Below are 25,828 nucleotides of genomic sequence, written 5' to 3' on the forward strand. Positions count from 1 at the left end.
AACAACAAACAAAAGGGAGGTGGTTTAATGTTAAATCTGGTGTCAGACAATGATGTACATTATCCCATCTGTTATTCATTATCTGTATCGATCACATTATAAAAGAAATAAACCTGATATTTGTCAAAATTGGAGGTGTTAATCTCGGTTCTTTGCTTTATGCGGATGATGTTATACTTCTAAATAAATCTGCTACAAGTTTGCCAAATTCCCTGACTAAATTGAATAACTGTTGTAATAGATATTGTATGAAGGTCAGCAATAAAAAGACACAGACAATGAAAATAGGTAGAATTGTTGAAAATGTCAACTGCATTGTGAACGGAGAACCTGTGGAACAAGTAAAACATTTCAGCTACTTAGGCACAATTTTTACTGAAGATGGTAAACTAAATATAGAAATAGACAACAGAATCAACAAAGCTGGTATGGTGGGAAGTCAATTGAATAAATTCATATGGAATAAGAGAGAAATTAGTCAGAATACTAAAGCTGTATACAAGACAGTGTTCAAACCAGTTTTAACTTATGGATCCGAGTGCTGGATCAGAAGTAAAACACTTGACCAAAGACTAGAGACCGCAGATATGCGAGTTCTGAGAAAGATTAGAGGCGTGAAGAGATGGCATCAATGGCAATATCATATTAAAAATGAGGATATTAGGAAAGAACTTGACATTGTCAGCATCCAGGAATGCGTTAGCAGAGCTAATCTCAGATGGTATGGTCACTTAAATAGAATGGGAGAGGAAAGATTAGCAAAACAAGTGTTCTCTGCTAACGACCCAGAGGAAGACCAAGATATAGGTGGATTGATACGGTACAAAGTGCCTTAGACGATAGAAATATAAGATCTGATAATGTTGGAGTCTTGACAAGTAACAGACTGATTTGGAGGAAAATTGTAGATAGGAAGTTAGTTATGATGTAAAATTTTCATGTAGTACTATCATTATTATCATAACATCCTGTACATTCCTTGAGGGAACATGGCAGGAATTGATGATGATGATGTTATTCTCCAAAGTATTCGGTATTTCACCAAAGATATGGTGATAAGGTATAAAGTTAATTTCATTTTTTTTTTTTTTTTGGTTATGGAAGTTCTTCTAATAGTAATCAATTAAGACAATGAGAAGGATTTATGGCTAAACCTGTTGACTTAACCAAATGCATTTAAGACATAGTGCATTCTTAGAACAAGTATTGTAGCGAGCCTAGTACTCTTATTACAAGAATAATGCCCTACTCTCCTTATAAGTCAAATATTACTTTTATTCCACAGGTTATTCGCGTGCTAAATGCAGTCAGTGAAAAATTTAGACCTACGTTGTGTTATATGTGTACCGTAATTTGCTGGATTAACTAATAACACGTATAAACGCATAGTATGATAGCAAGGATAAATGATAAAGCTACGCATATTGCGTATCAGCGTTGGGTATGAATCACTGCAAAATTCGCACAGTTAGATTCACCTTGCTTCACGTGACGCACTTCGCTTGTTTTTGTTACAACCCATTTAATAACTTCGTGTGCTATTTTTAGATAGAATAACACGCGCTGTTACCAGAATTCGAGAAACCAAGCGCAGATTTCATGAATAATAAGAACGGACTGCAAATTTTTGTAGAATACCTACTCATGTCTCCCTTTAAAGAACTGTTTGTAGGTTTTAATTTTTTTTTTTTTTTTGTTAGCTTAAAATTGTGATTATTCATCTTTAGTGGGGTGAATCATAATTTGGCTCTTAGGTTGCCTAAGACGAATTTTATTCTGTCCTAGAGACTGAAACTTGGTTGCTTTGAGGTTGTTTTGAGTCATACTTGTTTACCTGTATTGACTGTAATAAGAGCATCGTGCAGAAATCACGACTTATACGAATAGGGCAGTTCTCGTTTTTTTTTTTTTTTTTTTTCGTGCTTGATTGTAAAGAACACATTGACGTCACTTCGCCATCAAACAAAAGGGAAAAAATACCATAAAAAGCAACAAATTAATTAACGATAACAAAACATAAATGTCTATATGTTTTGTTATCGTTAATAATCTCGTAGAAAATATTCACTCCCACGATGTCTAGTGTGTGAATGATGGATCTCCCACGATGAGTCTTCCGATTCCATGGAGATACCTGCAGAATAATAATGATAATTCTCCACGGCGTTCGCATTCCCAGTTCCATTGTCCATCTCTGGTAGTCGATGGCCGGACAATGAGTGGATTCAGTAATTCATTATAAGGCCGTTGTAAACTGGATGAATTCATTGAAATTAACAACAAAACTTTGGCCTAATTAAACAGCATAATGAGAAGGAAGCTGTGTCACACCATTTCCGAAATAAATAATAGAAGTTTCATTTACCATACAAACTGGCATGTTGTCGACCACTGCTGTAAATGCAACTGTCCTTATTTTGTAATTAAAACATTATCAAATCATGAACTAAAACTAGTTTTCCCCTCCACTCCGTTACTGGAGGGTGGGGGAAAAACAAATTCGTGAAACTGTTTAGTTAAGTCGCAACCTACGGGCGTGTCCATGCGATTCTTGAGTTCAAAAAACTATTCGTATCTTTCTTTGCTGTTAATGTGAATGGCTGCAACTGAAATAATGATATTTTTCAACGAATACGTTCAGTTCCATGTATGCTGATAACCTACACATTAAACTAGCGAGTGAACTTCACAATTATCATAATTAAAGAAAATACAAAAATTAATGTGTATCTTCTGCTTATTATTATTATTATAAGCAAAAGATTGCATTAATAAGTCAACCTGGTTAGAATCCCAACGCGAGAAAGTATAAAATAAAGTACAGAATTGTTCAAGTAATTCTTAAAATTTTACACATATTGAAAAATAATATCAATTTTTCTTATTAGCATTAATCTATTAATTAATATATTAATGTTTATATTAGCATTATTCTAGCACAAATTAATAAAATATTTTTATGTATAGTTCAAAGTGATATTTACTCATAATCGAGAACAAGTGAGAACAGCACACATTACTTGTTAAGTTTTGATAAATCATTAAAAGGTATTTTTAAAATAAAATATTCTAACTTGGATATACTATTATATCCAAGTTATTATTATTATTTATTATTTTTGACACATTTTTTCACTTTAAGAATGAGCTGACAAACAACCAAATAAAACGCTCCTTACTTTAATAACACCACAATAATACTTTTATAAGAGTTTTATATAAAAGTTACATTTTAAAAGCAAAGATATCATGTTTCATGTTGGCAATTAGCAGTCTCTTTTATTATCGGAAGGACTTGTAGCAGAACACAGCGCCAATAGCGTAAGCTATAGAATTGAGGAAACCAAGACCCTAAAGAAATGAAAGGAATGAAATAAGGATGTTAAATACATAAAAAAAATCGAAAGCAATGTTTTGCCATTACAAATACAATATTTAGCATTAAACACCATCATTATATAATGTAATATCATTAATGAGATGACATTTAGAGTACTGTAGCAGTATCTTTGCAATTAAGGAAAAAACTGAGATTCATTCTACACTCAAGAATTTAATTCCAGCCACTATCTTAAACTCTGCGTAAGCACTAAAAAGATTTCTCACCAGGAAATTCAGACCTAAACACATTTGACTATTTCCCCGGACATGCAAATGTTCCTATACTTCCTTCGTTTCTTTGCACAGGATTCCCTGGGATAGATTTTCTCCAACTTTATCCATCCTCACGCTATTAAAATCGCTGCTATCAATTCTTCTTCACTGTCTAAATGTTCTCCACAGGGAAAGTTGGGGAGAAAATGAGAGAGACTGGGTTGTGTCGTTACTCCTGCCCATATCTTTGACAGCTTTTATGCTATCGGAATCTCTATTAGAATATAGTCTGTGAGAATATCCTAACGGAAGATGCGTGTTGGCTAACGTTTTCTCCATTGATTTTATTTCTTTAGTAAACACCTCAAGTCACCTTGCTACATATCACGCTAAATAAATCCCAAATGTACCCTAAAATGCTTGATTCTGAGAGGAGAGAGCAATACGGTTAAATGATTCCTGTACTTAATTCTTCCTTCTATTCGCTAAATAGAGAAAGATCTCTTTGGCCTTCTCGTCTTGCTTCGTCTCATAATCTGTTTTGGCCTTCCTTACCCTACTGGACACTCTGGGCTTTTGTACTCTCCACGAGTTTGCTGTATATGTTTATATGTTCTCAACAACTTTTTATTTTTCTTCAGTTCCTGCTTGATGATGCTAATCTATCCAACGTGGTACGTCTTCCTAACTTCTGGGTATGCAAATCTGATATACTTTCTGCAAAACACTCCTTCACATCCAAAATGCCTCATAGCCTGAGTTGCTTCGGCCGTAAATGGAACTTTCAGAATGTAATCTCAGCTTGAAAAAAAACTGCGAAAACAAAATCGCAAACACATCAACAGATACTAACAAATAAAAATTTATTTGTTCAAGTCATTGGCCTTTTGATCATAAAAGTGACGCTGAGATTCAGCAGAAAGAGAGAGAGAGAGAGAGAGAGAGAGAGAGAGAGAGAGAGAGAGAGAGAGAGAGAGAGAGAGAGAGAGAGAAGAGGACTCAGTTGACCTCAGGTTTAGCTGTTCGCCCACCGAATACTTCTAAAACGGCCGTTTTCACTCATGAAAGGAAAAGTCCCAAAAAAGGAAAAATACACTTAAAACCTAACATGAGTAAACCGACAAAAACAACATTAAGAATACTATAAAAATCAGGTGAAACCTAATAAACGGATAAAAACAACATAAACAAGTGAACAAATTGGGGAGATCCCGCCCTAAAATGGCTCAGGACCACCTCAATGTTGACTTTCCTGCCCATATATGTTACAAATCTATGCACACTTGAATTCTTCCCTGTGTAATCTCACATATGGATGGTAGACCACACCATCTCCTTAGGAACCGTTCTTCGCCCAAGAAGTATTTTTCCTGCTCAAGAAATCGAGGGAGATAGGCGGAGAAGCAGTTCCTAATTCGATGGCAGATTCTGTCTTCCTCTGTGAGGAGATGTTTTTTACATATTTTCCATATGTGATATTTTATAACATTCATGAAAAAAATCAGGTATTTTTTTATTTTTTCTCACCAGTGTGGGAAATTGCAATAGTACCCCGTCATCGAAAGTGAGCAACGGGGTCCTAAGCATTTCGCTAAATGTGCTGCACTGGTAGAAGAGGTTCCCTACAGTTTCAGTTACATAGAATGCAATACTTCGCAAAAGGTCGGGGGGGCGATATCGTGATTTCACTTGTTTCACCGGGGGTCGCCTTAAGCGATTCACCAAGCCAAATCCCGGTGAAAAGGTTGTCCCCAGCTGTTTTTGATATTCGTAAAGAGCACCTCTTCATTTGTGCCCGGATGAAGCGTCTCAAAACCAAAGAAATCGAAAAGTTTCCAAAACAGCTGCTTTGGGCTAAGCTGAAGCACCCGAACTCCATCTGTAACAAATTTCGTTAGTGTTTTACATATTGTTTAGTACCATTCTGGTACCATCTCCGTACATGGTCCAGCGGTCCCCAAACAGGGTAGGAAATATCTAATAAAATATTTAATTAGATTGCCAGATACAATACTAACTAATAATATATAACACCTATCTAGACATCAAATTTCAACCATTAAAAATTTTATAACATCAATTAATAGAAATTATAATATGGTTTGCTAATTTTACTAAATCAGCAAACCATTAATCTGTATGGTCTCCCCAAGATTCACAAAACTAACTGCCCACTCAGACCTACAGTTGAGGGCACACACTCTCCTACTTATAATCTCTCCAAATACCTCGCGAGTTTTCTAAGAAATCTTTCTGGAATTTCCTCTTCACATATTAAAAACTCTGCAGATTTTGTTTCTAAAATCAAGGACATCAAACTTAATAAAACAGATTTAATGGCCAGTTTGATATTGTTTCTCTCTTTACAAATGTACCTGGTCAAGAAGTCCTCGATCTTCTCAAGAACAAATTATCAAAAAAAAAATCTTTGCTCTTCTCTCCCATTGCATAAAGTCAGGATACTTCAAATATGATAATAAGATCTACTTACAAAACTCAGGTCTGGCTATGGGCAGCCCACTCTCTCCGATTCTCGCGGATATATTTCTCAACGATTTTGAAGAAAAAGCCATTAACTCCTTTCACTTTAAACCAAAAGTCTGGTACCGCTACATTGATGATATTTTCCTCATCTGGGAAGACGGTGTCAATAACCTCTATTTATTTTTGGACCACCTAAACAAGTGCCATGAAAAAATCTCTTTCACCCTCGAACTGGAATCGGATGACTGTCTTCCCTTTTTAGACCTGAAACTTACCAGATGTGCTGAGAGCATTAAAATCTCAATTTTTAAAAAGCCTACTCATACTGACAGATACCTTCATGCTTCCTGCCATCACTATCGCCACAAAAATGTGGTATTATTTCCACCTTAGCTCACCGAGCCAAATCATTACATACAGAAGAAACAGAAATTGAAAATCAACTCCTTTTTCTTAAAAAAACTTTTATTAATAATGGTTTCTCTCCAAAGAAAATTGACAAATTTCTTCCCCCCCCTGGCACTCAACTACTTCTGAAGATCCCTCTTCCCCAAGAGCCTTCATCTCCTTGCCTTACATCAGCTCTCTTTCACCAAAACTGGCCAAGATTCTCAAGAAATTTAAATTCAAAACTAGCTTCACTACGCTTCCAAAACTTCGTTCATTACTTAGCAAACATAAACAGAAACATCTTCCTACTCAGTTTCCAGGAGTGTACAAGATTTTGTGTGATTGTGGAAAGCCATACTATGGGCAGACTGCTAAATCCATCCTTCTACGTTTGGATGAACACCGTAGAGATATCTCCTATAACAGGACTAGAGCCAGCGCTCTCTCTAGCCACGTTCTCTTTTCAGTTAACTCAGACGAAGAGTATAAGAAATGTAATTTTATTATTATTATTTTTTTTAAATTTTAATTTTAGGGTAGAAAAACATGTGAAATTGCCTTCACCCAGCAGTTATAGAAGTATTGAATTATGTATCTTTAGAGACGGTATTAGAATATTTATAATGGTTGTATAATTTAGTAGTATTGAACTCGGTACTGCTGCGTGTCTGTGTATAAATATGCGTGGAAAACATTAACATCTAAAAAAAATTAAAAAAAGTGAAGGAATAAATGAATGAGAAGATAGATGAGTGAATATACTCAAACCTTAGTATATGGTTTACTTGCTGTTCCTTGCTTATTTATTTATTATTTCATCATCCAGCTCTCAGGTAGATTAGTTCCTTCCCCCCCCCCTCCCCCGAATTCTTTGGGTACAAACATAAAGCTGACCTCAGACATATTTGATATTAGTACTTACATTTACTGGCGTGTATATCCTACTGGAAGGCTAATAATAATTAATATTATTATCTTCTAATCATTACTTATTTATCAATAGGTGTCAGTTAACCGATATTTTGACATTAATTAAAGCTATCATAATTTCAACTGTATCTTTCATTTTATATTAAATTATATTCAAATTAAAATCATAAACGAAGTCAGTATTTGAATATTGCAAAAAGGAAACGATTTCAACCAAACGAACAAAGTAAAGATGACTGATAAATAAAAAAGCAGCGCCATCTTGCGGTTTAAGTATTGGAAAAATACTGCATATTAAATATTGTAAAAATTGGTATAGTTATTCTGTTTAAAATGTATATTTATGTATAAAAGTAAACAATACAAATTGATAGTTGTAATGTTTTAAATGAAATATTAAATAAATATCTTCTCTAAATACAAATATTCGGCTTTATTGTATATTCCATAATATATTAAGAATATAATAGGAATACTAATAAGTCATTTATTTCTTTGACATGCGAAGTAGGATCTGGAACGAGACCCTGTTTTTCCAGTATAGGGGCACAAAATTAATAAAGCATCTTGTACCAAGGTGGACCAAACTGGAATTCACGCTATCAGAGAATATGGATTATTGTTCTTCTTGACTAAAATGCAACATGAAAACAAGGAAGTATTTAAATTTTTAGCTTAACGTGACTAAAAGATTAAGCCCGTGAATAACAATACAGATTACAAAACCTTTCTCATGATTGTTGACAAGTTAGTAAATGAATCTCATGTAGAAACAAGGATTAGGGCAAACATAATTTCCTGAATGTCCTTGAAAGAGGGCGGTCGTCCTTGGGATATGCAAAATTGAGGGTTTGGTCTGGCAGATGTCTGCTGCATGTGCCTAACAATTTATATGACCATAAACTCTCTCCTTTATTATGTAATAACTAGTTGTAAACACCGTTTGGCATAAATGAGGTATTTTTCTGTGCTTTATTGTCTTTTACTTGATTATGAAGAAACCAGATGGTGTAGAAAACATACAATTCACACTGCTACTATTGTTTTTGTTTTCGCGGCCTAGACAACATCGGGAAACAAAAAGACTTGGAGGAAGAGCAATATTTTAATCCAAAACTGAGTTTAGACTCGCAAAAAAAAAAAAAAAAAAAAAAAAAAAAAAAGATTTTTAAAATAACCAAAAATCAGTTGATTATGTGATCACACTCACAGAAGATAGAAAACATATATAGCGTATTTTTGAGTTTATTTTCGAGGCCCAAAACAACTTTTTGGTCTCGAGAATAAACAACGGGATTCGAACCCATAGTCTCTTTGTTGGAAATTTTTGTATAATATTTCTGTATAATTGCTTTGAACTTTGATGTACGGGCATTTAACACAGAGTTAAATTATGTATTTTGATACCCACTGGCGTATTTTTGTGTTAAATCTGAGGTTTTTGTTGCTAGTCGACTTCATTTTTTTACGGTATAGAAAAAAACAGACCTGATCCTGTCTTTTATAAGTAGTGGGTAGTGGGTTGGGAAAGGAGAAACTTGTTTATATTTGATTTAAAAGCCTGCATGTTGTATTCCTCGGGAAATGCCTCATGAAGGGAAGACTGTTCCACAATACAACAGTAGCAGGGATGAAGGAGGAGGAAAAGAAACCTGTTCTGTTGGTTCCAAGATGCACTATGAAGGGATGTTGAGAAGCAGCTGCACGTATTCCAACGAGCTTAGTACTAAGTGGGTGAATTATTGATGCTATTTCAGATGAACATTTCCCATGGAAATATTTGTAGAATACACATATTGCAGAAACCAAACGTCTGTGCAAAAGTGGGGAGAGTGAGTTGGTAAGAGATGAGTCATTAATATGCTGTCATCTGCAAAACTGTGTACTGGGTTGGAGGTCAACTGAAGTAGGTCATTGATACATAGAAGAAAGAATTTGGTGAGAGAGCAGAAGCTTTGACGGATTACTTCAAGTTGTCTTCAAAAATGCTCCTTGATCTGTTTGGGCGAATGTGGAGTCAGGTCAAGCACGCATGCGCGATTGGGGAGAAAGTGTCCTTGAACTTGTCATTAATCGCTGTTATTAGTTCAGATGTGCTTGTCGCAAGTCACTTTCAAAGTTGAAAGTGACTTTCTTGTATTTGTGGGTCTTCCAAACGATGACACCTGACGGTGTTTCTACAATCAAAGTTGCTTTTTCCTGCTAATTTGCTGATGCCATCTTTTAGTGATTCACTATTTTCTGTTAGAAAGTTTAGGACTTCTTCTCTGGTAGACAGAAGAAGAAGAAGAAGACTCATCTCTGGTGGACTGATTTTTATTTGCATTCTTTCGTTATGTTCTATTCTCCTGTGTCACTTTCTTCCTATAACTTCTTTCAAATCTCCAGAACTTTATTGTTGGTCAGTTGATTAAAATATTGAGCCATATTAGCTGTTCTTGTGTGGATTATTAAAAAAGAAGATTCGTCATGAAAGTATGGACTTTGAATGAGTACGCGACTATCAACAACACACACACACACACACACACACACACACACACACACACACACACACACACACACACACACACACACACACACACACACACACACACACACACACACACACACACACACACACACACACACACACACACACACACACAAAATGAAAAGTTTCATCTACTTACCCCAGCAGCAAGCCTTGAATGGTAAAATGATTTATTTACTACAATACTGTCTTTGTATCTGTGCACAGTGAGAGCAAGCAAAGAAATACTCAAGCAGAAGTAGAGTAAGCAACAAAGTACAGTATATAACAGTTCCTGGGGAGAGAAAAGAAATTGATTAAGATTTTCATACCACATATTTAAATCGAAATTCATGGAGTACACAGGATGATAAAAGAACATCCACAAAAATATTTATTTTATTCCAATTAAAATAAAGTCAGCGTTTATAAGACTATTACACTTTTTTATAAAATCTTTATCAAGTAGCTTTATTTTTATCCTCCTACATGTTTCGCCAATCTGTTTCTATTGGCATCCTCAGGGAATACAAATCAGTAAGCACAAAATGAAGGTTACAGACTAGGTTATAACCGATGGTTCTAAATCATACAAAAAATTGGTATTATGCGTGACAATGTGCGTGTCTCGTTAACGTGATTTATTCGTGATGACTCATGACGTAATTGTTATGAAAGTTCATTTCTTTGATGTTTAATGATCTGATAAAAGTTTTTGAAAAGTGTTATAGTCTTATGAATAATTGTCAAGAAAAAATTCAACATAAAGTCAGCGTTTATTTTCAACATTCTCTTTACTCAAAGGATGGAGAATATGTAGACAATCTTAAACGAGTCTATAATTTGGCTTTTGTGCTGACTTCCACCCAATCAAGTAAGAGACGGCCAATATCTAGTGTAGCATGTGTTATTTCAGACATCAAAGAACAGATACTACACTAGATGTTGGCTAGGAGGTAGAGCCTCACTAAAAAAAGTCATATTCATATAAAAGAACAAAACAACAACAAAAAAACATTACCTAAGAATTTTAATATTACAAATATTTATCAAAGGATTTATATATATATACAGGGTGTTCGGGATAAATTTGACAGTTTCGTAAGGAAAAAGAAAATCTTCTTTGTATCTATTAAATTTAATGAATTGACAAAAAAACATTACAGGCAGAGTTAATTACAATACTATCAACAAGATTTACTCAAAATAACCACCATTAGCATCGATCACAGCTTCAATTCTGCTTCGGAACCTCGAACAAGCTGATGCTACAGTCTCCCTGGGAAGGGCCGCAAAAACTGTTTTAATTTTATCCATTAACTGGGCTTTTGTATTACTGGAAGTGCGATTGGTGTCTTTTTCAACTGCGCCCCATACAAAATAATCCATGGGGTTAAGGTCTGGGGAGTTTGGAGGCCAAACATTTGGACTGGTGAAGTCGTAGAAATTTTCAGACAACCATTTTTGACTTTTCCCAGAGGTGTGGCAAGGGGCCGAATCCTGCTGCCATACATACGGCCTACCATTGCCTACCCTTGTTATCCAGGGCTTGACTACAGTTAGCAACTCCACGAACAAAGCCCGAATTCCAATGCCAGGGTTCTTCAACACCTGTTCCTGCAGATTTGCGAGGAATTCTGCTGTACGAACGCAATCAGATCGTCTGCTAGGGATCTTTCTTCTTGCTACATCCTCGTAGTCACCATTGCAAGTCTCTAGTTCATGCCTGATTGTTTTTACTGTATTCAGGGAGCATTGGGCAGCAGTCGTAATATCCTTATTTTGATGGCGGGCACGAATCATCATGATACAAGTTATTCTCTTCCATGATTCAGGTGGGTTCCAGCTATCCATCCTTTCTGACATCTTGTATGTGAATGAAGAAGGGTCCAAACTTTTAAATGAAGAGAAGTGTGTGTTAATACATGTAACTTACGGGAAAATATAATTAATTATAAATATGTCAAATTTATCCCGAACACCCTGTATATATATATATATATATATATATATATATATATATATATATATATATATATATATATATATATATATATATATATATATATATATATATATATATATATATATAAACTCCCTTTCCTTATATATATAAGGAAAGGGAGTTTTGTGAGATTTACGATTGCTCTCTGGGGACAGTTGTATTAGTTATGATCAGTTGGGAGTAGAATAGCCTTTGGTCTTTTGTATTTGTAGTACTCTGTTTCATTTTAATTCACAGCTTGTATGATCAGCTGGTTTGAATGAGAGTTTGACTTGACAAAGAATTTTTCTGCGAATGTCGGTTTCTCGATGAATCTGTGAATTTCTGATAACCCATTGGGCATCTAGAATCATCCTTAGGCATATTTATTTTGGATCCTTTGTAGTTTTGAAATGTTTAATTGTGAAATGTGACTCCATGCTGGTGAGGCGTAGGTAATAACTGGACGTATAACCGTCCGGTAAAGTAGTAATTTGTTTGTAAGTTCAGTTTATTCTTGCGGTTGATCATTGGGCAGAGTTGAGTTGTTACTTTGGATATCTTAGAGCAATGAGATTGATGTACTTGCTAAAAAGGAGTTTTTTTATCCAGTAGTACCCCAAGATATTTAGTCTCTGATTGGCATGGGATCTTTTGACCAGAGAGCAGGATGTCATCTTTAGTGCAGACCTTTTTTCTAGGGAATACCATGGCTGAGCCTTTGAGGGGGGGGGGAGAGTTAACTTGAATCCTCCAGTTGGTGAACCAGTTTTCTAGCGCATTGATACTTACTTGGAGTCAACTGATTGCCTGGCGAGGGCTGAGAGGCCTTGCTAGAATAGTCGTGGGCATAAAGGGCCGTAATGGTTGTTCTTGAATTTAGAGGGATGTCTGATACGTAAATTGCGAACAATAGTGGGGTCAGAAGGGAACCTTGAGGTACACCAGCTAGAATTCTGCGCCTTGATGAAACAATTCCGTTAAGCTTTACTTGTACGTATCTTTCGCTAAGGTATGAGTTAATAAGTTTTACTAGCTTAATTGGGATGTTGTTTTCGAAAACGTATCGATGCCCGACTTTATCAAAGGCCTTGGCAACGTCCAATAACACAACAGCAGTGTGGAGGTGCTAGTTGAAACCAAACCATGGATGATGTGTTCTGTTAATCGGTGAATTTGTTGAACTGTGCTGTGAGCCTTGCGAAAACCAAATTGCTCATTTTGGGATTATTACAGTCTTTTTTTTTTTTTTTTTTTTTGGCTAGATGGGTGAAGCAAGAATGCTTTTCATATTCCCGGTTATCTGTAGAAGAAAATCTGTGGATTGGGTGTTTTCGAACTATAAGCTGTGGTCAGTAGCCAATGAAGTTAAAACTTCATTGGCTACTGAATAAGTAAAGCCATCTCTAAAAATTAGGACGATCCCTAGACCACTCCATAGTGGTCGAAAGACCATCCAACTCAGCGTTGGCTCTACTTAGTGACGGACTTCCCCACCGCCGAGCAGAACCGCTCATATTCCAGGGAAAAGCATCCACCGACACAGCCCCACACCGGGCCGTGCCAAAGAACATCCTCCCTGGAGACTCAAAATGCAAACCCAGAGATCTAAGCCCCCCTCCCTCAACGGGAGCGAAATTTCGGAAAGTTCCACTCAGTGATGGCCTTCCTTCCACCACCAAACAGAACCGCTCATATTCTATTCCGAAGAAAAGCATTCATCGACAAAGTCCCTCACCGGGCCGTGCCAGAAAACACTTTCCCCAGAGACTCAAATTGCTCCCTTAAGGCAAAAACCTTAAGAGAGCGAACCAAAAACTCTCGAATCTCTGCATCCCAGGGAGTTGTTACTCCCTGGGATGCAGAGATTCGAGAATTTGAGTTGATATTGTTACTGTATCCCAGGGAGTTGTTACTCCCTGGGATACAGTAACAACAATAGCCGAGCCTCAGTTAGAACTTCATTGGCTACAGCATTGCCATCCATTACCCTCCAAGAGTTTGTCATATACATCCAGTCATTCTGAAAATGCAAAATTGTTAGTCCTTATATCCTTATAACGACTGGCTTAAAGGGGTGAAGCAAGAATGCTTTTCATCTTCCCCGTTATCTATAGAGTCAGTGTAGGAATAAGATGTTATTGAGCTATTAAAGCTCTGATCATGGCAGGAGGGTAACAGCAATAGCTGAGCCTCAGTTAAAACTTCATTGGCTAAAGCATTGCCATTTGTTACCCTGGAAGTCCATTTGTTACCAAGAAAAGTTCTAAAAAGGATTTTTCTTGCAAAATTGTTTACCATTAACCATTAACATTACTGACAGAATGGGTGAAGCACTGGTGCTTTTCATATCCCCCTTTATCTGTAATGAGAGTTGTTTGGGAATGGAGATTTGTGAGCAATTAAGCTCGCCATCTGAGGGCAGTAGTGTTAGCTATGATCGGTTGAGAGAAGAATAGCCTTCGGTCTTTTGTGTTTGTAGTAATCAGTCTCATTGTAATTGACAGCTTGCCCGATTAGTGGGTTTGAATGTGAACTTGACTTCACAAAGAATTTTTCTGCAAGATCACGAAGAAGGGAGGAGATGTATGGAGTGCCGGTTTCTCTGTGAATTTGTGAATTTCTGATGAACCACGGTGCATCCAGGATCATCCTAAGGCATTTGTTTTGGATTCTCTGTAATTTTGAAATGTTTGATCTTGAAGTGTGACTCCATGCTGGTGAGGCGTAGGTAATGACTGGACGTATTACCATCCGGTAAAGAAGCAATTTATTATGTAGGTTCAATTTGCTCGTGCGGTTGATCAATGGGTAGAGCTGAGCTATGACTTTGGAAGATTTGGAACAAATGAGATTGATGTGTTTGTTGAAAAGGAGTTTCTTGTCCATCAATAACCCAAGATATTTGGTCTCTGAATGCCATGGGATCTTTTGACCAGAGAGCAGGATATCTTCTTTGTTGCAGATCTTTCTTCTTGAAAACATTATGGCTGAGCTTTTGAGGGGGTTCACTTGAATCCTCCAGTTGGTGAACCAGTTTGCTAGCTCATTGATACTTCCTTGAAGTCTAGTGATTGCCAGGTGAGGGCTGAGCGATCTAGCTAGAATAGCGGTGTCGTCGGCATAAAGGGCCGTAGTAGTTGTTCTTGGGTTGAGAGGAATATCTGCCATATAAGTTGTGAAAAGTATTGGGGCCAGAAGAGAACCTTGAGGTACTCCCGCCAGGATTTTGCGCCTTGAAGAAACAATTCCGTTGAGTTTTACTTGCATGTATCTTTCATTGATATATGAATATATGAGTTTCACTAGTTTAATTGGGATATTGTTTTCAATTAGTTTGAAGATAAGACCTTGATGCCAGACCTTATCAAAGGCCTTGGCAACATCCAAAAATACAGCAGCAGTATGAAGGTGCCAGTTAAAGCCATGAGTGATATGTTCTGTTAGTCGGTGAATTTGTTGCACCGTTTTGTGAGCCTTGCGAAACCCAAATTGCTCATTTGGGATTATTTTCTGTTGGTTCACTGCTGATTGTAGTCTTGATAGGATGACCTTTTCTATTACTTTGCCAAGACAGGAAAGAAGACTGATGGGCCTGTAGCTTTGGGGAAGTTGTGGGTTATTACCCGGCTTTTTCAGAGGTATAATGTCCGTGATTTTCCAATCAGAGGGAAAGTACTGGAATCTTAAAATGGAATTGGTAATATTAACTAGATGAATTATGGCTTTCCGTGGGAGTAGCTTTATTATTCTATTGATAATGCCGTCAGGGCCGGGGGCCTTTTTTTTCTTCAGATGGGAAATGATATTTATTATTTCTGTTGGAGATGTCGGGGTGATGGTTTCTGAATCATCCTTAGGCTGACTTAGTGCATTTCTAACTTTACGATGAACCTTGTAAATAAGATTGATATTTAAGTTTGCATAAGATGGGCTGCATTGATTTTCCAGATTGTCAATTAGGGCTTCTACTTTTTCTTCATCTGTGTGTGCAACTCCAAGATTGGTCTTTAAAGGGGGAAGTGGTTGTCTTTTGGTACGAAGAGATTTTACAAACTTCCACAAGGAGTTATCTTCTGGGTTGATTTCCTTCAGTTTGGTTTCCCATTTGGAGTTCCTGTGGACCTGGAGGGCTTCTCGAACCTGTCTGTTCAAAGTGTTCAAGGTTGCTTTGTCCTGCGGGGCTCTGGTGTTGTGATATCGCTTTCTGGCCCTAATCAGGTCCATTATCTCTTCTGGGATCCAGTTAGGAGCGTGGAAGACAGTGGTTTGATTGATTGATTGATGCTATTGCTGTGTTGATTCGCCTAGTTAAATTGTTTACAGCTTGATCTATTTCTTTTTTTTTACGAATGACAGGGGGAGGACCGATGTGAACTGGAAGAACCTTAGAGAGCTTGTCCCATGGTCAAAATCAAAATTGTTACATTGTGAAAATTTTATTCTAATATTTTGGTACAAAAGTGAAAAAGGTGTGTATAATAATTTAGAGTTTTAAAGAAAACATATAATAAAAATTGATAATTTAGAGGGTTTTTATATAGATATATATAGTATCCTTATTTATTTATATAAAATACTAAAAATAAGGAATATTACTTAAATGGATATTCCTCTCATAGTTCTAGGCAGCGCATTTCAAAATGAAGGCAAATCTATGCTTATTTTCAAAATCTATCGTCATATGACAATTAATAAATATTCAGGTTGCCCAAGTTTTAAAAAAAAATCGATTAATAAATACACCATAAAATATAAACATTTTAATACTTACGAATAATGTTTTGGGCAGCATGCTAGAAGACTCGTGAGCAATATAGCAGAAAAGCAACAGCGCAGTGGTCATCATACAGCCGTATGACATCAGCAAAAAGCCTGTATCAACATCGCTCAATCCTAGTGCATATATTGATACACCGGTTTTTGAATAGTGTACAATGAGCGAAAAGCAGATGACGTTCAAAATCTGTTGTAAAATCATACTTTGAATTTAAAATAAAAACTGTTTAGCCTACAGACTATGAAATTATACAGAGATTATAAACAGTAATAATGATAAGCTGAAAATAACGCCATCTATCAGCAGACGTTGAACTCATTATTATTATTATTATTATTATTATTATTATTATTATTATTATTATTATTATTATTATTATTATTAACTTGCCTTGCTCATCTACAAGTAATCCTTATAAGCAGATGCAGAAATTTATGAATAATCACTCTTTCTCAAACTTTAAAGGTAAAAAGTAAAAAATATATATAAATGAAAATTAATGAGAAATAATAATTGTAATTATTACTATTATTAATTGTTATTATTACAAATGAGAAATAATAAAATGTTAAAAAATTTTTTAAAAAAATTTTAATTAATAATTAAAAACATCTGTAATAATCATCATTATGAATATTATAATAATATACGTTATAAACAGTTATTGTTATTATTATTTAAAAAAACTTTATGTACGAGAAAGTATTTGTTATGCAAAGTTGTGTTCATATAATGTATGTAATTTATATGAAAAAAAAAATGTAATTTTTATATTTTTCTTAATTTCTATAATTTTATAATGTAATTATTATATGTATGCAAGACATAATAAAGTATTAAAAATTATTATTATTATTATTATTATTATTATTATTATTATTATTATTATTATTTATAGAACATTTGGAATAATGGAATCCAAAACTAAACTTGTATTCTGAGATGGAATAATTTATCTTACATTACATTACATTCGATGTTTTATATAAGCAGTATAAATTTGCAATTTACGCAATTTACAGATGTGATGCATCCCTAACCTTCGTTGCTTAGGAGTGGTTCCAAATGAGCGGTCATTTAAAATATTTATGCTATTAATATTATGTAAAACATTGCATAATGGATATGGCTAATTTAACTAATGATAAAAGGTCAAATATCTTATTTTCTCTCTCTCAAAAAAAAAAAAAAAAACTTTATTTTCATACCTATGATAGTTTAGATTGGGACAATATTAAGTTTCACTAGACGATATTCTCTCCTCAACAATTGCTCCCTCTATAAAAATTTCAGTATCCTTACTTTAAAATATTCCCAATTTTGAGATATTTCATTAAAACATCTCTCCTAAATTCTACGATTGTAATCCTGTTGTTAAGCATATAATTTACATAATAGATTGATCGGGAAAGAGAGGCAGGGTTTTTTTTTTTTTTTTTTTTTTTTTTTTTCTGACAGTAGATCTCAAGCGCATCACGTTACCCCTCTTTATTAAATGACGAGAAGGGATTCGTCAAATGCAAAAAAAAAAAAAAACAGTGTTATTTCGTAATTTATAGATGAGCCCTTATCGTCTCAACCCACGTATTTCTCCAACATACTTTAATGGGGATTGTGAATCGGAACTATTAATAAAAATGAATCCATTCCAACCAGATTCTTCATCCAGCCAAGGAGAGTTGTTACAAAACAGAACAACAACAACCTTGACTCTTATTGTGTCCTTGTAGATGGTCTGATTAAAATAGGAATTGAGATGGGTTTTCAAATTTTGGATGTTACCAAATATGAAATTCGAATGATTGAATATAAAATTTAATATTAAATTTAATTTAATATTTTAAATTTAATTCTATGTTAAATTTAACATCTGCCCTCCAGCCATTTGAATAAAAGAAAAACAAAGGTGGTTCCTGAATGTTCATAAGTATTCTTTTCTGTATCTTTTCTTGCATGATGAGTTAAACGATGAATGACTGACCATAATAAAATATTTTAATAAATAACTGATATTAATTATTGTAAGAATTTAAATAGATTATTACATGCTCACCATGGGAGTCGATTCTATATGCTGTACTTGGAAATTTTCTTTAAAAATAGCAAATTCTTTTGGGTATGCTATTGTTGACCAATTAGACTGGAGTTTGAGGAAGAAAAACCATTAAACTGATTCCATTGTAGTTACTGAATCTAAAGATTGATTCAAATACGTCGAGGACATATTCATCGTTTGGCCCAGCTCTGTTACCTATCTAATCTTTAACCTGCTCATGATGTACAATAGCTTTACAACCTATCATGGGTGGGATTCATATAAAACTGCCAACTTACTCCACTCTTCCAGTTCAATCGAGAATTCCCGTCCCAGCCACGTCTTTTCGGTTGTTATTCTCTCAACATCGGGATGGTCTTTCAATAGATTACCTTTCATTGGGCTCATCTTGAGCTCTTGTTTAGCCATTCGCTATCTCCTCATCAGCCATTCTTTCTAAGCCATCTCAGTCTGCAAGCTTTGAGTTCATCAGTTAATAGAAGGAATCTATACAGTTAGTATAGCCTTTGATTTTGTTTTCTATCCCGTTGTCTTTCAGGTCCAAAGACTTCTTTCCCCTAATGACTCTATTTTCAATTATTTGTAAGTTTTTATTATTTTCCCCCAGGTTTTCGCTCCAAATAAAACAATAGGTAACACTAATTGCTTTAAATCTTTCTATTTTAGTTCTGTTTGTTTCCGAGCATTTTAGAATGATACATGGGGTAGCGAATTATAATGTTTGTTTGTGCTTGTATTCTGGTTTTGTATCTCTGCATTTCTGTATGAATTTTATTACGTGTAGTTAGTCCAACTTATTTTTAAATTTCCACCGTTGTTATAAACTGGTGAACCGAGTGATTAGCATATCTGCTTCTGTCCCACCAACAGTCTGCTGGTTCAGATCACGCTCAGGGCAATCTTCCCGCAATGTAAGAGAGACCTTGACCCAGCAGTGGAAAGGATGCAAGCTCAATATCATCATTATAAACTGGATATCTCGCCATTTAACAGAATGTCTAAAAACCCTGCAGAATCTATTCGAAAGATTCTTTGAGCAATACTTAAACTTAAGATACATTATAATAAATATCTTTGAATTAGTTCACATTGCCAAGCTATTACATTACATGCTAATACGCCTAAATAATCTTTATTGCTTTAATTATAATAATTCATAATACTTTTATTATTAAATTAACTAATATTTTTATTTTATATTACGAAACGAGTTGTTAAAATATTATTTGCTTTTTATAAAAATAAATAAATAAATCCGCTAACTCCTTTTATTCCCTTTAGGGAGCAGACGAAGCCGTGTTAGCCCTAACTTTTGGAGACTAAGTGGCAAGTCAATCTCCACAGGTACCCGATCAGAGATAATTGGCCCGAGACTGTCGCTAATTTTAAGCGGCATCCGATGAAGAGTGGCAAAGAAGTCCGCCATCTTGTAGTTTCGATCCCTAGCACAGTATATTATTTATTTGAAAGAGTAAGGTTTCTACGGTCGATTTTCTTGAGTTTACAGGACGATAAAACCCGAGTTTTCAGGAGAAAAAAAACGAAAACGCACTTTCCCTTGCTCGAGATCGACTAAGTCGGGAAATGGTCGAAGAAAAGGTTAGAATAAGTTCTTCTATTAGATTCGAACTGTAAACGGCTTTCTTCAAGAGGCCTAGCGCTGTGGTTGCAAACGTTATTTACACAGGCCTTTTTACTTATCTTGTAATTATGAAAGGACTGCATGTTTCTTGCATACTCGTTCATGGATAGGTGGTCGATAAATCATCATCATCATCATCATCATCATCAGTGGTTTCAACAGGCACTTAAGCACCTACGATCATCCAAATACCCTTGGATATTGTACCCATAATTTTAAGATAAGGTGGTTAGTTCTATGCCTATAAGTATTCCTTTTATGTAAATTACGTGTTGATCTGCCAAATTTGTCTGATTACGGGATGAAAAATTCTTCCACCACCGTAGAAGACACTGCTAATCCAGCTTCAGCTGGAAAGCACTGAAGGTATATTCTGTTCTTAAAGAATTTTAAAAAATATATTTTTAGTAAAGTTCAAAAGTAAGTTCTTAATTTTAAATAACTTATATAATGCATTAACATTTAAAAAAAATAAATGACTATCATTAATAAATTATTTAAAAGTAGTATTTAATTGAAAGGGGGATGAAAAATCCCGTTCTATTTTATAGCCGGGTTCGAAACACGGATCGAAATCCATCGAGTTTCATGCCGAAAAAACTATCGGCGGGCCCAAGTGTAAATGATCACTTAGGCAGTACAACACCAGGGCAACTCCTTGCAAAGGTGGAGCAAGCTCCGTCACTAACTTTAATATTCTCACATAACGTAAAACCCAGCTTCTAAGATATATATATTAGGATAACCAAGTAATTTTATAAACTTGGCTATTTTAACTCCTAATCCCAAGTATGCAAATAATTAAGTTTGCGCCTGAAACAAAGTTCAAGTCTAAAGATGGTACAACACCAGCGCAACTCATTGTAAAGGTGGGTGAACTCTGATCACTATTCTTAGTATTTTCCCATAATGTAAAGCACATCTCACTAGAAGATGTATACTGCAATGCATTATGGATGGGGTCACTACCCAGACCGGTTTCAACCTTTTCTGAGGTCTCCTCAGTGAGTAGCTAGACCCTAAATACCAAGGTTATAGTAATACGGAGCCTTATCAACTTTACCTATAGAAGTTGCAACAAGGTGTTTTTATTTTTAATAAAAATCTCTGGAGGAGATATAGATGTAATAAATTTTTTAACTTCGGGATATTGTATATTTAGGGTCTAGCTACTCACTGAGGAGACCTCAAAAAAGGTTGAAACCGGTCTGGGTAGTGACCTCTTCTCATAATGTAAAACAATATATATATATATATATATATATATAATAAATTTTTTAACTTGGGGATATTGTATAACCAAGTAATTTTATAAACTTGGCTATTTTAACTCCTAATCCCAAGTATGCAAATAATTAAGTTTGCGCCTGAAACAAAGTTCAAGTCTAAAGATGGTACAACACCAGGGCAACTCATTGTAAAGGTGGATAAAGATTTGATCACTGAGGAGACCTCAAAAAAGGTTGAAACCGGTCTGGGTAGTGACCACACCCATAATGCATTGTAGTATACATCTTCTAGTGAGATGTGTTTTACATTATGGGAAAATACTAAGAATAGTGATCAGAGCTTTACCCACCTTTACAATGAGTTGCCCTGGTGTTGTACCATCTTTAGACTTGAACTTTGTTTCAGGCGCAAACTTAATTATTTGCATACTTGGGATTAGGAGTTAAAATAGCCAAGTTTATAAAATTACTTGGTTATACAATATCCCCAAGTTAAAAAATTTATTATATATATATATATATATATATATATATATATTATATATATATATATATATATATATATATATATATATATATATATATATATATATATATATATATATATATATATATATATATATATATATATATATATATATATATATATATATATATATATATATATATATATATATATATTGTTTTACATTATGAGAAGAGGTCACTACCCAGACCGGTTTCAACCTTTTTTGAGGTCTCATCAGTGAGTAGCTAGACCTGGAATATCATCAAGGTTTTTAAGTGAACATGAACTTACATACCTCTACTATCAAATTGCCAAAGTGGTGTACTCCTATATTGTTAATTATTATTAATTACTAAGATAATAAAACAAAAGGTTATTTTACCGGCGAATTTGTTGATTGAAACGGGGATGAAAAATCCCGTTCTATTTTATAGCCGGGTCTGAAACTCGGATCGAATTCCATAGAGTTTCATGCCGAAAAATAAAATAGAAATAAAAAATAAAACCCAAAATAAAAATAAAAATAATACCCGGCTATAGAATAGAACGGTATTTTTCATCCCCCTTTCAATTAACAAATTCGCCGGTAAAATAACCTTTTGTTTTATTATCTTAGCAATTAATAATAATTAACAATATAGGAGTACACCACTTTGGCAATTCGATAGTAGAGGTATGTAAGTTCATGTTCACTTAAAAACCTTGATGAGAACCGAATAGTCCTTTTTAGGACTTCCAGGGTAACAATTAGCAATGCTGAACCAAGGAAGTAAACTGAGGTTCGGCTGTTGCTGTTATCCTGGGTGATGAGTTTTTGAGTTCGCTCCCTTGGGGTTTTTGCCTTAAGGGAGCACTTTGAGTCTCCGGGGAAGGTGTTCTCCGGCACGGCCCGCTGAGGGGTTCTTGCCGGTGAATTACTTTCCTCGGATTTTGAGCGGTTCTGCTCAGTGATCGGGGAGCCCGTCACTGAGTGGAACCAACGCTGAGATATGGACGGTCTTTCGCCCACTATGGAGTGGCCTAGAGATCGTCCGATTTTTTGAGATTTTACCCTTTACTTACTAATCAGGGTAACAAATGGCAATGCTGTAGCTAATGAAGTTTTAACTGAGGCTCGGCTATTGCCGTTACCCAGCCATGACTAGAGCTTTTTAGCTCAATAACACTCCATCCACAGAGATTTACTTCATTCAGATGACGGGATAAAGAGTCAAGGACTCAGTCCATCGCCCAGTTCTTTTAAGAACTTTAAGAAAACCTTGATGATGGATATGCGGTGATTAATACCCTTGGAGGGTAATGGATGGTAATGCTGTAGCCAATGAAGTACTAACTGAGACTCGGCTATTGCTGTTACTCTCCTGCCATGATCAGAGCTCAATAGCACCCTATCCCTGCACTATCCTCTACAGATAACGGGGAAGATGAAAAGCATTCTTGCTTCGCCCCTTTAAGCCAGTCCTTATAAGGACTATAAGGAAACCTTGATGATATTCCAGGTCTACCTACTCACTGATGAAACCTCAAATATATATATATATATATATATAGTGACCTCTTCTCATAATGTAAAACAATATATATATACATCTCTTAATCTCTTAGAAGCTGGGTTTTACATTATGAGAGAATATTAAAGTTAGTGACGGATCTTGCTCTACCTTTGCATGGAGTTGCCCTGGTGTTGTACTACCCAAGTGATCATTTACACTTGGGCCTGCCGATAGTTTTTTCGGCATGAAACTCGATGGATTTCGATCCGAATTTCGGACCCGGCTATAAAATAGAACCGGATTTTTCATCTCCCTTTCAATCAACAAATTCGCCGGTAAAATAGCCTTTTGGTTTATTATCTTAGTAATTAAAGTAGTATTGATTTACACTTGTGCTCAACCAAATACGAAATACTTTATACTCGATACAGGTATTATCGATAGATTACTTAGACATTTTCATAGCAAATAATTAAATGGGTCTTACCGTTTGTACTACTTTTATTAGTATTTCTGGAACTGAAGCCATATTTTTAATCACCTTTTAATTCGGAACTTAACCTAAGATAAGTATGGACTCGGTCTGGTAATGGATACTATCACAGATGTAAAATGACTGCCTTTTTAAGCACGTTTCGGAGGGGAGGGATCTACGACATATCAAAGTGTTATCGCTGATACCCAGAGAATGTTGTTTCACTCACAGCAGCAACCACAAAAGTGGATGTCAATGCAGCAGATAAACCCGAACATAGATTACAATTATCACTCTTTTCACAATGGATTTTTATATCTGGCTCATGACGTCACGCCTTTTGCCCAATCGACTTATTCCTTGTTGTTGATATCAGAGCGCTTGCAAAGGCAGTGGCGTTTCGTGGTTTGAAATCTTAGGGGTGTTGCAACTTTCGAAATATACATTGTAAGTACAGTGTACACATACTTGTTTGGATAAAATATCAAAAATATGGTAAAAATTAAAAAGAAATTAAACATGAAAAAAATATTATAATAAATTTAGTTTAATCCTTTATCCAAGTGTGAGCAAACAAAGTTTGAAAATATCTTCGGTAAGGTAGTACAACACTGGGAAGCTCACAGCAAAGGTGGATCAAGCTCTCAACTCCTTGTCTCAGTATCTCCCATAATGCACAGCACATCTCTTTGCGGACATGTATACTGCTATGCATTAAAGGAAAGGATAGTTAAGGATGACCTGTCCTATTGCTTCTGCCTTAGTATCTCCACTCTGGGCCTGACTCCCACTGACGAGACCTCAATAAAGGTCGAAACCGTTATGGGTATGTCCCTTCTCTTAATGCATAGCAGTATACGTGTCCGCAAGGAGATGTGCTGTGCATTATGGGAGATACTGAGACAAGGAGTTGAGAGCTTGATCTACCTTCGCTGCGAGTTTCCCGGTGTTGTACTACCTTACCTCAACCTGAAGATATTTTCAGGCGCAAACTTTGTTTACTCACACTTGGATAAAGGATTAAACTAAATTTATTATAGTCTAACGAAGTGAAAAATAAACTTTCAAACATGAAAAAATATTGTTTATTATCGATAAAATTATACAGTTTAGTTAATTCAAATTACTTAAAAAATAAAACCCATTATCATAACCCCAATAATGTCCTAAAATAAAAACTATAACAAATGTTACGTCTTTAATTGTAATGGCTAATTATTTAAAGAGACGGAGTAAACACGATAAGCACTACGAACACTCTACTACTGGCGCAAACTGCATATAAACAACAGTGGAACTGCGCGACGGACAGTGCCGCATTACGCTAATAGCTCGCATCTCACTATGATATGCTTGCGCGCGTAGCAATATGACGCTGAGGTAAACACAGTGCTGCTGGCGTCCTTCGCCCTCCTAAGTGCTACAAGATGGATTTTTATTATTTTTTATACAAAATAAGAGAATTGTATGGGATTGTTGATGATAAAATTAAATATTACAATAAAATATAAAGTTCCGCAGTGCCTATGCAACAAGCCGCCCCTGTGCAAAGGATAACTAAAGAAGTTGATTATGTTCATTTGTTTCGATTTTCTCAATTTCACAAAAATGAAATCCATACAAAAGTTACACGCTATTCTTTGTTGCACGCAGTGTCCGGGAATCCACGTCAAAGTGACTTAAATCACTTAAATAGAAACATAATGCATTACAATAAATAAATAAAGCAGTACTTGTAATCTACCCCAGTC

The 25,828-nt window shown here is 35.3% G+C and overlaps 1 protein-coding gene across 1 annotated transcript; it reads right to left on the bottom strand.

Annotated features, from left to right (window-relative positions):
* Positions 1–3,164: 3,164 nt before the first annotated feature.
* On the bottom strand, positions 3,165–24,326 carry LOC150103605 (protein singles bar-like). The gene is made up of 4 exons (XM_090398237.1): positions 24,090–24,326; positions 16,669–16,860; positions 10,071–10,205; positions 3,165–3,351 (listed from the first exon to the last, which is right to left on the bottom strand). The coding sequence occupies exons 1-4, from the start codon at positions 24,129–24,131 to the stop codon at positions 3,283–3,285; spliced, it is 438 nt and encodes a 145-aa protein (XP_090254363.1). The 5' UTR covers positions 24,132–24,326; the 3' UTR covers positions 3,165–3,282.
* Positions 24,327–25,828: the final 1,502 nt, after the last annotated feature.

This window comes from Typopeltis vanoorti, chromosome 9 (assembly GCF_054136105.1).
Source record: "Typopeltis vanoorti isolate ZY-2024b chromosome 9, IOZ_Tvanoo_1.0, whole genome shotgun sequence".
In the NCBI taxonomy this organism is placed as follows: domain Eukaryota; kingdom Metazoa; phylum Arthropoda; class Arachnida; order Uropygi; family Thelyphonidae; genus Typopeltis; species Typopeltis vanoorti.